Genomic DNA, 15,055 nt, shown 5'->3' with positions numbered 1-15,055 from the left:
CAGGTAATCTTAGACATAAAAGACTTACACACCCATCTAGGCATATAAGCTTCAATATTTCAGTTGTTCTTGTTTGTATCAGCTTATAATTTTCACTTTCATTCTTATGTTAAAATAAGTGTCCTTAATCTGTTCACCATACAGAAAAGAAGGCCAACATCCATCAAAGATCAATGCAGACAGATGAAATAGTGTGTTTCCAGAGAGAGAGAGAGGGAGAGAGATCGATTACCCTCCTAAATTGTCTAGATCAATATTGATGCTACATCTCACAGAACATGTGATGATGAGGTTTTTGTGCCCTTGTAAAACAACATTACGATTTGTCATAGTGGTAAAACCAAGGTGAAAATTTCGTTTGTTTACACAATATATTAGTAGCTCCTTTTTTTCTAACCGGTATGTACTTGCAATTGACATCTTGTTTCATGAGCAGACATCGTTGGAAAGTCTTGAACCTATTCTCAGGGAGGATATTCAGAAGGTGCATGTTATATAGTGCTCCTGCTTTTCATTTTCTGTAACAATTTTATCTTTAATGTCTCACACACATTTCTTGCATATATGGGATAATGTTCCAAAACCACAAGAAACTCCTCTTAGTGAATTTATCAATGTAGGATAAGCTAATCTTTAGTTTTTGCTGGTTTCTGATCAAATTTAATCTGTTACTTCCATTCTCATGCCATAAATTTCCAGGTACAAGTTGTGGCTCTTTCAAGTTACGAAGAGAAAGAAGAACAATTTAAAGAACAGGTGAGCTGTCACATAATGATTGGATTGAATGAAAGGATAGAAAACTTCAATACCGATGTCACTGATAATTTTATATGCTGTGCATGTTTTAAGCTTTGGAAAGACCATTTGAGTTGAAATTATGGTGACTCAATATCCCACCTACTGAGTGCCCAGTCAGCAAAATTTATTCACTATGTTCAGGAACATATCAGTCATACATTTTGAGTCATATTTGTGCTTCGATTCGAATGGTACCGTTGGGGAGATAAATTGGTGTCGTTTATGTTACTTACAGACACAATTCCAGTTTCTCTTAGTTACAGCCTTTTATACATGCTTCCAATCTCTTTATCCAAGCCCACGTTTCTTCCACTGCAGTGCAATGGCTCTGTTCTCCGGGGGTCGCAGGTGGTGCCTCCTTCCACGGCTCCGTAGCAGATGGAGCTACCGACGTCGCTGTTGCAAGTGTGGCCTCCGCTACGACATCAAGGTCGTCAAGAAATCCAAAAATGTCATCGCAAGTCAACGCCTCTGGCACCGCAGGGGGACCCTCGCAAGATGGCTCTTTTGCCAAAACTCCCGTCTCAGGTACACAATAACACCCAAAGACATCTGCCATCGGGATCGCCGGTGCCGCCGCCATCCACGACACTTCTTCAGTAGCTCCGGTCCCACATTGAACCCAACAACACCCAGGGACGTCAATTGCCATGCTCTGAGTGGAAGGTCCTGCCATCCACGGCTCCGTAGCAGATGGAGCTACCGATGTCGCTGTTGCAAATGTGGCCTCCGCTACGAGATCAAGGTCGTCAAGAAATCCAACATTGTCATCGCAAGTCCACGCTTCTGGCACCGCAGGGGGGCCCTCGCAAGACGGCTCTATTCCCATAACTCCCGTCTCAGGGATACAATAATACCCAAAGACATCTGCCATCGCACCCTGGATCGCAGGTGCCGCCGCCATCCACGACACTTCTTCAGTAGCTCCGGTCCCACATTGAACCCAACAACACCCGGGGACGTCAATTGCCATGCTCTGAGTGGAAGGTCCCGCCATCCATGGCTCCGGCGTTTCTTGGGTATCTGTCACAGATGGGGCCTTGGCTGGGAGGCTGTCGCCGTCGCTCTCGTCTTCGGCTCCCCTCCCCTTGTGCTGGATTCGGCACAGGATTATCTCCTCGGTCTCGTAGGAGGGGATCGTCTCGTACAAGCCGGGGTGGAGGCGGTACTCGTGCATTATCCACTGCAGACCGAGGCTGCTGTCTTTCTTGTTTTTCTTTCTCGGATCACCGCTGTCCTTGAAGAATTTGAGACTCCTCCGAGTCCCGGCGATCGCCGCCCTCCTATCTTGATGCGGTATGTAGCGGGGCTTGCCGTTGGCGACCCACCTTCCACCGTGCGTCTTCCGCTTCAGCCTATTGTCCCTGGCTTTGGAGCGGGGCACGCGGACGAAGCAGTAGGACACACCCGCGGGAAGGTAGCTGGAGCGGACCATCAATTCCCAGGGCGCTTTCTTGTACACCTCCATCTCGGGAATGCTAAAGCCGGGGGGGATTCGCAGCGGCAGATTACGAACCTTGTTGAGGAGGCAATCGCCCATCAGCTCTTCGTCGGTCGGGGTAAAATGGCACCCCATCCACCTCCATGTCTCGTCTCCGCCGTCGCTGGTGTTTTCCGACGCCATTGCCAGCGAACGAAGGGGAACGAAGAAGAAGAAAGAAGAGAAGAGAAGCGAGAGGGAGGAACGAAGGAGGAGTGTAGCGAGAGGGAAGAAAAGTGGTGTCGCAAGTGAGGGGTATCAAATATATAGAGAGAGGGGGTGGGGGGCTATCGAATTAGGAAACACCTGAAGTTTCCCACTTCGAACAGGGATCGAACAAAATATTACGTTTTATTTATATTTGTTATATTTATTCTTATTCTTCACCGTGCTTAGTGGAGAGGGAGCAATCGAATTAGGAAACACCCAAAGTTTCCTAATTTATCAAAGATTATGTTTTGTTTATATATATTATATTTACTTTTGTTCTTCACTGCTCAGTTCGAGATATGGCAATCGAATTTGAAAGTTACTTGCCTATCAAAATCTTTTGCACAAATAAACAGGGAATTAAATTCAAATATAAAGAAACGAGAATATCAAGTAACCAATTTCACACAATACAATTAAAATACATTAAGATTGATTTATATTTATTTTTGGGTAGATCAATTACACATGCATATATAACAATCATTGCAGAGTGATCACAAACACCTATCGAACTGCACAAACTATTATTGATATTAGATACTCGTCCTTCAAGAAATTTCTCGTCCTTCTTGTTCACTAGTGTAAGGCTCCTCTCGCCTATGATCGGGTTGACATCATGGTTCTCCCCGTCGCCCCACTTGGTCGATGATGGTATGAAGGATCGTGGTTCTCCTCTCGCATATAATCATGCTTGGATGCCCTTGTTTCAAGTACTCTTGACTCCAATGTCAACATAACAATATGGTGGCACATTTGGAACAGGGGTCTTTCTTTGTTAATAGCATATTTGGATAATTAAAGATGAAAGATTAATATGACACAATTATCCTCAAAGATATCATAAGGCAAAACCCATCAACAATGATCAGTTTTAATATCATCTTATGTGTATTAGCAAGATCACATGCAACCTGGAAGAATCATGATATGTTTGGGTGATGGACATCAATTATACTAGTCGAGTTTGTGAGGCAACAGTAAAACCAACAGAAATAACACATCAGAATGAAGCATAAACACCCAACTGTCAGGATCCATAATCATCATCATCCTCTCTCCGCAAGCAACTTTTAAGAATATCCAACTTCCAAAACGACTACAACTTGCAGAAATTTGGATGATTTAAAGCTCCTAGCTTAATTCTCCGGGGACATCAGCCGTCGCACCCTGGCTCGTGGGTGGTGCCGCCATCCATGACTCTGTAGCAGGTGGAGCTACCAATGTCGCTGCTGCGAGTGTGGCCTCCGCTACGTGGTTGAGGTCGTCAAGAAATCCATACATCTCATCGCAAGTCCACGCTTTTGAGAGGTCGAGGTCGTCAACAAATCCATCCATTAAGTCCACGCTTCTGGCATCGTAGGGAAACCCTCGCAAGACGATCCAAATATGTAATGGCAATCCACGCTTCCTTCGCTTCTGGCACGGAACGGGAACCCTCGTAAGATTGGCTCTTTTCCCAAAACTTCTGTGTTAGGGATTGTTAGGAAAGCGGAATATTCTTTTCCCTCTTTATATATCAAAATGGTTTCTCATGAAAATACCAACTTGATATTCAAATTAAAATATCAACCAGCACAGCATAAACAATAGAGCAAAAATCAACCACATAGTAAGATCAAATCTTTTTAACGTGAAAAACCCAATATGAGAAAAATCACGGGACCGTAGTCCACCTCAAACTTCCACTATCAATAATAATGATAACAGGTTTACAGTATGTTTTTTCTAGAATAACTAGAGGATCAGAATAACATTAAGATCATAGATCTTGGCTCAAGAATAGCATATCTTCATCATGTAGGATGGATCTCCTCGTAAGAGAATTCTAAGTCTCACAAAGTGGATATCGTAGGAAAGTACCTTAGATAGGGCAAACTGCAGATCAACACCGTTAGGATTGTAAAGTTTACTGCAAGGATTCTCCACTTAAAATTTGGGCCGAAACTGATAACGTTTGACCACCGATCGTCAAGCAGAAAACTCAAAAACCTAATCTTTCTCTCTTTATTTCTCTCTCCTCTTTCCTATGCACGCTGTAATCTCTATTTTCTCACTTTTGCCATTTCTTTCTTAATTACTGATTTCTTTGATTTGGGCTTGAACGACCCAATTTGTCCAAGCCCACATATAGACTGGACCCAACAGGGATACAATAATACCCAAAGATATCTGTTGTCGCACCCTGGATCGCAGGTGCCGTCGCCATCCATGACACTTCTTCCATAGCTTCGGCACCACATTGAACCCAAGAACACCCAGAGATGTCTGCTGCTGCTCCCTGGATCGCAAGTGTCGTCGCCATGGCTCTTGTTCAATAGCTCCGGTGCCACACTAAACCCAAGAACACTGAGAGACATTTGGTGTCGCCGCCATTGTAGTTCCGGTGATAAATTTGTTAAGAAGTTAAAAGTATATTTCGAAACATTATAAATTAATATTTTTATATTTTAAATAAAATTATATAAAATTTTAAGGATAAGGAATTTTTAGTTCAAAATAAATTTTAGAAGATTTCAAATAATATTAGCTAGAGTTATAGAGATTAAGGATTCTTGTACTTTATATCCATAAATAGATGGTAGAGTTATAGGGATTAAGGATTCTTTGTATTTTATATCCATAAATAGGTGGCATCTTTTTTTATTTGATTTGATTTTAGGCTATTAGTACCTTGTTACTACGATTTTGGGCTATTAGTATCTTGTTACTACTATTTGAGAAAAGGTTATACTTACATGTGATTCTCTCTTTCTTTACATGATATCAAAGCCACAAGAGTGATAATATGTATTTCAAGCTCTTCTTAGTAAAGAAAATAATCTTTTTCAACTATAAAAAATTATAGTTGAGTTGATGAATTTGGTATTGAACTTATCAATAAGTGTAACTATAAGATCTAGAAGACTTGTTTGGAGTCTTTATCTCAAGAAGATCTATGAGATGTGATTGGTGGCAATACAACAACAGTACCCGATATTGCAAATGGAGACGTCATGAAAAGATGGAGGATTTTAAATAAAAAGGTTGAATTTATAATATATATATATATATATATATATATATATATATATATATATTTCCCATGATCTCTTTGAACATATTATTCGATGTAAATCAACTTTAAAGAGGATCACTCTTGATGCATTGCTCAATAAAAAAAATATCACTTAGCTTTAGTATTTGAAGAATGATTTAACAAATACTATCCAACATAACATCTTAATTTCTTAGTATTTTTTTAAGATTAAAAATTTATGTTCAATGATATCACTCTTAGATCTAGATGTGCGATGCACGAATGAAACATTATATTATTCATGGTATTCGAATAGAATATATTTTTTATGTTACATCTATTCAAGGATGGGTTCAACAATCATTTTTAGTACAATTGAAAAATCTTCTTACTTCTTAGGAATCCCTAGCTTGTCAAACGATAGGAGCTTCTATTTCAGAGGGGAGATGGAGATGCCCTTTTTATAAATAAGAAAAAGGGTAATGATAACAATAAAAAGAAGAAGAATGATGGTAAGTAAGCAAGAGTCTTCTTCAAATAATTGTGCAAATCGAAAGAAGATCAAGTATTATAGGTGTGACAAGTTAGGCCATATCAAGAAAAACTATCTGTGTGAAGATTCAAAAAAAAAATATTGCAAATAAAGAAGATTGTTCTAATGCTGAAAATTGGGACAAATGTTTTATGGTTGAAATTAGTAAGGCAATGACATCTATCAATTTTGAAAATGACTAGATTGTTGATTTAGGATGTGATCATTATTTCGCTGGTGATAGTACCAAATTCACTAATATTCATCAATATGAAGGTAAATATGTAATTACAATGACAAATAATAATATTCACCAAATGAAAAATAATGGTATTATTATAATCTCAAATAAAGATAATGATCCTACTACAATGAAGAGTGTGTACCATATTCCAAGTACGAAGAAAAATCTCTTCTCTATTGCAAATGCAGTTGATGATATAAATTTTGTTCTTTTTGATCCTAATAAAGTCAAGATTCTTTATAATATAAAAGAATTAGATGCACATATAGTATATTATGGTAAAAGGGTCAAAGATTTACATGTTTTGTCGGCGTCAACTACTTATGTTGATAAGATGAGTACAAATGATAGTGCATCGATCTGGTATGCTAGACTTGGTCATATAATTTTTTTTAAATTAAAGATTATGATGTAGAAAAATTTAATGAATGGTCTTCTCGATCTTACTACTTTTAGTGGTAATAAAATTTATGAACGGTGTCAATAGCAAAGCACACAAACACCCTTTTGATATATTACTTTCAAAATGTAAATTTTCATTGGAGCTTATTCATAGCGATTTAATGGACTCTACTCAAACACTATCTTATTTATGTTCTCGTTATATGCTTATCTCTATTGATGATTTTACAAAGTTTACTTGGGTTTATTTTATGAAAAAATTAATTTTTTTAATTTTAAGAGTTCAAGTTAACGGTTCAAAGTTCTTTCAAAGAAAAATTAAAAGATTGCACACTGATGTTGGCGAAGAGTTTTCTTCTGATTGATACTTCTTTTTTTTCTTTTTTGCAAGGAGTATGACATAAAAGGATTGGGACTTCTTTTTGCCTCTCTTTGGTCTGATATGATAGGCCGTTTTGTTTTCTTGAGATGCTATGGTCGGAGCAGGCACATGAATTTGTTTTATATTGGAATATTAAATTGAACTTTATCTAATCTTTATGTGAGTTGAAATCATAGATTTGGTTGGATTGACCCGATTTAAGAAGAAAAAAGAGATGAAGGTAGAAGTTTTATAAGTTATTGTGTTTAATAAAAAATTTTAGTTTTGAATCGACTCCCTTCTTCATTTATAATCTATGCTTCGTTAAATCCCATCATATTTTAAAGAAAATTTTCAAAATGTGTAATGCGAAACGTTGACTGGATTGTATAAACCATGATATGACAAATTTATATTTATGATCGGATAAAGCAAGCGAGAAGTTGTCCGATTTATGGCGTAGAGGAGGCTTCGGACTACTTATTACGACGCCCACACACGGAACACATCACACCAACTGAAAAGTGACAAGACGACGACGAGGACGACGACGACGAGGAGGAGGAGGAGGAGGCATCCGCCACATGCGTGCATGCCTCGATCAGATGACCTGCAGCTCCATCGTCATGCGACGTTTGACCCTTCAACTAGGACTCGGGCGGTAACTCAGACCACAAGCCGTCCTCGCCACGCACCATCCTTTTGTTCTTCTCCGCCCACCACGACGGCAGCGCCGGGTTTATACTCAGATAGCCACCGTGCTTGTTCACCAGCGCAAGGCTCCTCTTCACGATGGTGCAGTCGAAGTCGCCGTTCTCCCCGGTCCACCCGGCCACCGTGTGCAGGTTCACCCGCAAGTTATGCCTGTCATGATTTGTCTTCAAGCACGGCGACTTTCTGGAATCCACGGTCAGAACCGTGCCAATGTCAACGTAGCCATCTGAAGTTGGCGGAAAGTTTGGAATGTCAAGATCATCTTTGTTCAAGACACGCAGAGCTCTCAGATTGGGCAGCTTCGCCCAGCTATCGCTGAAGGCCTGATTCCCCATTCGCGGTGAACCAAACACCATGGTGCAAACGGGGAACTCCTCTTTCTCCCCGATCTTAGACAACCCACTCCTCACTATATCGTAAGCGCTTAAGATAGCAAGGGCGCCTCCCAGGCTGTGGCCGAGACAAACTATGCTGAGGCTCTCGTCTTTGTACTGCTCCACCAGCTCTTTTATCTTAGCTAGTAGCTGCTCCCTGGCGCTCTCCTTCGTCTGCACGTCGGCTACCACGGTGTAGATCTCAAACCAGCCTTTCATGACCATCGGAACATCGCTGGTGGAGTCGTCGAACGGCACGAGAGTTTTGGGGATATCGTCGCACCACTCTTTGGTTCCTTCGGTCCCGCGCCATACGACGTAGATCTCGCGGACTCCGGATCCGTCGGCGTGAGCGCTGTTGGAGACCGCTACATAGCCTGTCCATGCTGTAGCTGCAATTGCCGCTGTACTTCTTGGAGTCAAGGGCCGTGATGTAGGAGTCGGTGGTGACCTGACACACGTCGCCAAATTTCAGGAGGAGGCAGCGGAGGGAGTAGTCGAGGGGGTCGAGAAGGCCGGCCCAGTGATTTGATCCCAGGAGCTCCGCCCACGATGGGTTCTCACTGTCAGCATTGTGCCCCATGTTTTGCGACACAAGGAGAGAGGACCAGTTTTAGGTTTTGGTAGGACAACAGGAGATGGTGGGATCGACTGCGTTTGGGATGCGAGGTGCCTGGTGGCGAAGACTATATATATCGATGCATCTGCCTGTGCGTCCATATGCATGAAACACATGTGTGTCATGCAATGCCATGTTAGGTTCTAATCCGGATGAGGATTCAAGAGTGAAGACGTACTGTAATGCCAATCGTTTGATACTATGCAACCTCATGAATTAATCGTGCAACGTGGTGGAGGAAGCAAACTGGGATCTTGCTTCGGTTTTGCGATGCTGTGTCAGCAGAGTACATGGCTGTCCTTATTTAGTTTGGACGGATCCAGAAGTAGGAGGAAGGAGGGCTCTTAGAGGGAGGAGAGAGAAGAAGAAGAAGAAGAAGAAAGGAGAAACACATGCGTGCACTTCCTTTGTCCGGTAATAGCGTGACGTAAGTGGTGACCTTTCTGGGAGAGGGCAGAGCGCCCGCTCGAGTCGTACCTTGCGTCGTGGCTCCGGTAATGTTTTTAGCGGCCCCATATGTATAACGTACGCACGAAACACTGGACCGTTTTTGTGACCAAATGTAAAAAAAAAAAAAAACCGGGCCCGGCTATGAACCGATTTGATTTGATTGGGTGACGTCAGCATGATGGCAGTGTGTATTTTTGTTTATTTTTTTCGACAATAAAAATGCATATGTATCTGAATAGGATTTGAATTATTAGACGTGAATGGTTAAGATAAAAGATCCTTACTTGGATCAGAAGGTGTTAACCTTTGGTTTTGAGGAATTTAAAGAGGTAACAAATGCTGAAGCATAATATTTGAGATTTAAACAATTCATTCATATGTCAGATGAAAATATTCTTGGCTGATTTTTCAAGGAGGATGAAAGAGAAACCTGAATAATCTTAATGAATATTTATAAATTAGTATTATTAGAAGATCTAAATGATGAAATAGAAGTATGAAATTCATTAAAAAAAAGTATTAATTAGCTAAGATTGATTATGTAATAAGATCTAAAAGGTCGCGGAGGGTGTCGTCGAGGGGGTCGAGAAGGCCGGACCAGTGGTTGAGTCCCAGGAGGTCCGCCCATGATGGACTCTCAGTGCCACTGATTTGTGCCATGGTTATGAAAGGGAAGAAGGATTATGTGGGTGTTGGTGCGATAAGAAGGATTGTGTTTGTGCTTGGTGGTGCTCAATTTGACGCTGTATATAATGCATGTATCTGCCCCTCCAAAACACATGCGCGCTACGTGCTGTTGAAGGACGATCGCATGTTTCATATGCAACCCCATGCATGGCGTTGGGCGAAATAACTTTAGGCCTTTGCTTCATATGCGATAACTGCTGCGTCAGCGAGGATGTTGATCCAAGGTTTATCCAAGGTGCGCGAAAGCAAGCAAGCAAGCAAGCAAGAAGCAAAACAAAAGTTGGCAATCGAATCAGAAAGGAGAAAGAATAAAGAAGTCACCTTTTATTCATTTCTATGGACCTTGTTTTCGCATTCTTATCAGCCGAGCTATTCAACTTAGATGCACCGATTGGCATTTTTGTGCCAACTCCACCATTAACTTTTGTTCAAGTTATCAACAACAGTAAAATTTTGTTTTAAACCCGAAGCTAAATGCATATATAGGATCACCAGAGGAAGTCGATACAGTTTCTCGTGCAAATTATGTTACTCGTGCACAGAGGTGGAGGAAACAAGTTTGTGCTTTACTTGGCTACTTGGAACATCACCTAATTCGCATGTCGATCCAAAACTTGGGAGGAGGTACGTAGTTGTCAGGAGGAAATAATATCAGAGAATTGGAGATGGGAAAACACTCAAGTGGTGACCGACTCAAGCGATGCACATCCAGGAGAGGGTAGAGTTTGCACCAGGTTCGTTCGTGCCTTTGGTCGTGGAACGGAACGCTGCTTCCTGTTTCTGGTCCAATAATGTGCTACCTGCCCCATTCGTTGATTGTGAGAGAGAACAGTACAAATGAAAATACAGAACATGTTTCACTCGACAGCGTGGGGTGACACTCGGGGCTGGAGTGGCAGTTAATTAAGAGAAGGTGGTACAGTGGTGCATGCAGGCTGGTGTCTTGAGTCGAGCTATGAGTCGTAGCACACAGCCTTTCCGGCCGCCACAAGTGTTAATTATGCATGGGACATGCTATAATGTCCAGGTTCGAATGTCCCAAAATGATCTCACATTGGACGATTTAAATCGGACCGGATGGTGAACCGGTTTCACAACCGGTCAGTTTAACCCGGTGACGTCATCATAACTGTCAAGATTTACATTACGATCACCTCAGACTGCTCCCTTCCAATTTGAGACGATTTGGATCGAATATCCAACTGCCAAAACTACAACTTGCAGAAATTGGATGGTTTACAACTCCAGCTTACATGGCAGTATACTTACTCGAAAATTTCTAAACTGTAGCTGTACATGAAAAATTCTAAAGGCAAGTATGCGTTACGACACTGGCTTCGGTTGAGAGTTTTTGTTGGATTCTGGTGAATAATATACCTTAACACCTGTCTTTTTGCATGGCTTCAGGTACACTATGTTACTTACCGTGAATGTACGGAATGCATGCATTTTGTAGTAATTGAGTGCAACAGTTTTGTTGTACATGAAAAAATTAATGGTCTTCTCGATCTTACTATTTTTAGTGGTAATGAAGTTTACAAAGGATGTCAATATGACAAAGCACATAGATAATCTTTTGATATATCATTTTCAAAATGTAAATTTTTATTGGAGTTTATTCATGACGATTTAATGGGCTCTATTCAAACACCATCTTATTCAGGTTCTCGTTATATGCTTATCTCTATTGATGATTTTACAAGGTTCACTTGGGTTTATTTTATGAAATTCTTTTTTTAATTTCAAGAGTTCAAGTTAACAGCTGAAAGTTTTTTGAAAGAAAAATTAAAAGATTATACACTGATAATGGTGAAGAGTTTACTTCTTGATAAATACTTCTTTTTTTGCAAAGAGCATGACATCAAAAGGAACTTATATATACAAATACATCACAATAAAATAGTATGACTGCATGAAAGATTCGATATCTCATGAAGACTTATAAATGTTGGCTTCATACAAAGAATTTCTATATGAGCTTATGTTTAGTGAAAAACTGTATGTTCTTCGTGCTATATATACATACTAGATCCAAAGAAAAACAAACTTGATGCTAAAGCTAAGAAATATATTTTTATGGATCCACAAACACATAGATATATGGTATCTCAAGATATTATGTTTGATGAAGTTTCTTATTATTATTTTTCATAAATAATTTTTTTAAAAAAATATAAATCATAATAATAAAAATGATATATATATATATATATATATATATATATATATTCAAAACATATGAGATTTCTTTATCATTTTGGTTTCTTTTATTCTACTTTATTTTGTTAGCTATGTTTGAAATCTTTGTAGCTTGGATGCTCGATCTCCGAATTTTCTTTTAACGATGATTCTATCAATTATTTTATTTGACATTTTCAACCTCCAAATGATAAATTAATAATTTCATGATTTAACATAATCGACTATATTATATTTATAGTCATATCTTTATATATATTTTTTAATTAAAAATCATATTTTTACGATAAATTTTATAAGAAATATATTTATTAACATAATCATATCTTTATATAAATTTTACAAAAAATTATATCTATTATGTTTTCACACTCCTTTATAGTATTTTCAATAATACTAAAAATTATAATATAATGTAATATTAGGACAATTATATTTAGTAAAAACATGTAATATAGTAATACTATAACATGATATTTTTATATTATATTATAGTACTATTATTATTATTAAAAATACTATAATATAATGTAAAATTATTATAATTGGATTAGTTCAACTTAAAATTTGTCCTTTAGTTTCTCCCATTGGTAGTTAACAACCGCCGTCATTTCTTGTTCCATTCCGTTTGATATTTAGCTGTCTTCTTGTTCTGCTGCCGCTCTTCTGAAACCCAACTGTGGAGAAGCGTTCGGCGACCATCTCCTCCTGCCGCAGGTACGTCCCCTGATCTTCCCTTCTCCTTCCCGATGCGGCCTTCTTGGTTCCGATCATGCCACCAAGATTCTTGATGTATTTGATGCATGTATCGGCCCGATCCGCCTGTTCTATAAGTTCAATATATTGGTCCTGTTGCTTTCTTGGTATTCCAGTTGGTTAGTGTTTGATTGTTAGTCTTTTTGTTGTTTTCTTCCATAATCGTTGTGATGATTCTTTGATTGGGATCATCCTTTCGTAGATGCGATAGAGATTTCTTGCTTGGAAGATTCAAGTGAATATCTCAGTTCATGAAAGTTCTTTGGTTTTTGGATGAATCCAGCCAAATCTAGTGTGCGTTCGTAGTGCTTATATTATTGATCTCACTAGTTTAATTATTCCGTGACAGTTGTTCATAACTCACCTCAAATTACGTTCTTGGATATTTCCTGCAAGAATGCTGATCGACCTCAATTTCATGTGTGCCTCCTATAGGGAATCAATTAAACACTTCAACTGTGCATTACTTATCATTTTTTCTAATATGTGATCGATATACTTCAACACTAGGATATTTTCTGAATTTGATGATTAAGGAGTTGAGAGATGAATCAGTCGTTGAAATCTCTTTCTTCTCTGTCTATGGTCATCGTTACATCTCCTTTTTCTAGTTGTGCAACCCCTATAATTTAAATGAAAAAGGGTTCCACTAAAGGGTACATTTGTTTGTACTTCCGTTTTCCATTAATAAACATTTACTGTTTAGAAGTTTATTTCTAGCTGTTGTATGGTTCGTGGATATTTTGAACATATATGTACTTTGTATTCTATTCTAGGTCATGTATATGAGAAATGAGATAAGAATGACAAAGCAGAGGAGCATTGGCCAACTTCTTTTTTTCTTTTTTTACATTTTACTGGAAATTCTGATGTCTCCTTTGTATTTATTACTTCAAAAGTTGTCTTTCCTTGGAACTTTCATGGTGGCAATTTTCTCACTGCTTCTTGCTTAATTCTAGCACCTAGATTTTGCACGTTCTCAATAGGAATAAACCCTTCATGAATCATTTCGTATGTTCATTTTGGCGGCTGCAGGCTTCCAAATCCATTGAAATGGAAGTGGTGGCAAAATAGTTTGGACAGGATAATCTGTATCTCAAATCAATTCCTGTTTTCTTCTTTTTCAGAAAAAGAAATGGATGAAGATTGTTGTTCTACCCAACTTATTGATGGAGATGGTGCATTCACTGTTGTTGGCATCGAACATCTTATTAGGACGGTAAAGTTGGCTGAGTGTGGACTATCGGGCCCCACAAAGTAGCGGTATGCTTGCAAGTTACATGAATTATCACCGTAAACTTTTCAATCCTCTGCTCTTTGACTTCCTCCCATTTGTTATTTTTGCCGCTAATACTAAAATCATTTAGCAAAGTCAGTAATTGCCATTAAAAGCCTTCTTAGATAAATGAATGACATCTATACTATTTCCTTTTGATTTACCATCGAGCCTCAAAATATGAGGCTAAGTAGAGCGGATATTGTAAGGTTCTTTATGTAATATCGTGAATGATCTATAATTAATTTGTTACATATGAGCTTGTTACTTTATGTGAGGATCTTAAATTGAGGAACCCTGATCTTTGTTTAAATGATTGGAAAGTCTCAATTGTGATATGGCAAAATCAAATGGATCATATTAGTGGAATGGAATTAGCTTAAAGAAATCAAGGATTAACTCTGACCGGATGATACTTATCAATCCTTACTATCTTTGGTGATCCCTGTTGATTCCATGTGCTGGGGCATATACTAGCCAAACTTGACATAACTTGACTGATCTTGATCAATTTTAGGGTCTGGATTGTATGGACCTAAGAAATTTTATTACTGGAAAATGGTTTTGGTCAATCCTGTTACAAACTGGGTTAAATTATCTTTATAAGGTGTCGCTAGATGCTTAACGGTATGTAGAATGTAATATAGAAGGTGTCATATGATTTCTAAGGGTCCACATATATCCAATTTTTAGTGGCATAATCCTTTAGGAGGCATTTCTTTGAATTGGTTTTGAATCACTTCACCGAATTAATTCAAAGCATATGACATATTTCTTTGCTTAGATGATCTTCTTCTATAACTTGCTCCACTAATGGCAGTATTGTTGCTGCTGCTTCTCATGCTATTTTGCTTTATGGTTGTGCTAAGCAAATCAAAAAGCTGCTTCACTATCTTGAGATAGCGAACTCAAAATATTCAAATTGTACAACATT

The 15,055-nt window shown here is 38.8% G+C and overlaps 1 protein-coding gene across 1 annotated transcript; it reads right to left on the bottom strand.

The window, feature by feature from the left end:
• Positions 1-7,410: 7,410 nt before the first annotated feature.
• LOC103976024 (phospholipase A1-II 5) lies at positions 7,411-8,791 on the bottom strand. Its single transcript, XM_009391198.3, is given in 2 exon segments — positions 7,411-8,519; positions 8,521-8,791. Coding segments are annotated over 2 exon segments (1,023 nt in total). The 5' UTR covers positions 8,718-8,791; the 3' UTR covers positions 7,411-7,693.
• Positions 8,792-15,055: the final 6,264 nt, after the last annotated feature.

This window comes from Musa acuminata, chromosome BXJ3-2, assembly GCF_036884655.1.
Source record: "Musa acuminata AAA Group cultivar baxijiao chromosome BXJ3-2, Cavendish_Baxijiao_AAA, whole genome shotgun sequence".
NCBI lineage: Eukaryota > Viridiplantae > Streptophyta > Magnoliopsida > Zingiberales > Musaceae > Musa > Musa acuminata.
This window is presented reverse-complemented; position numbering and strand designations above follow the sequence as displayed.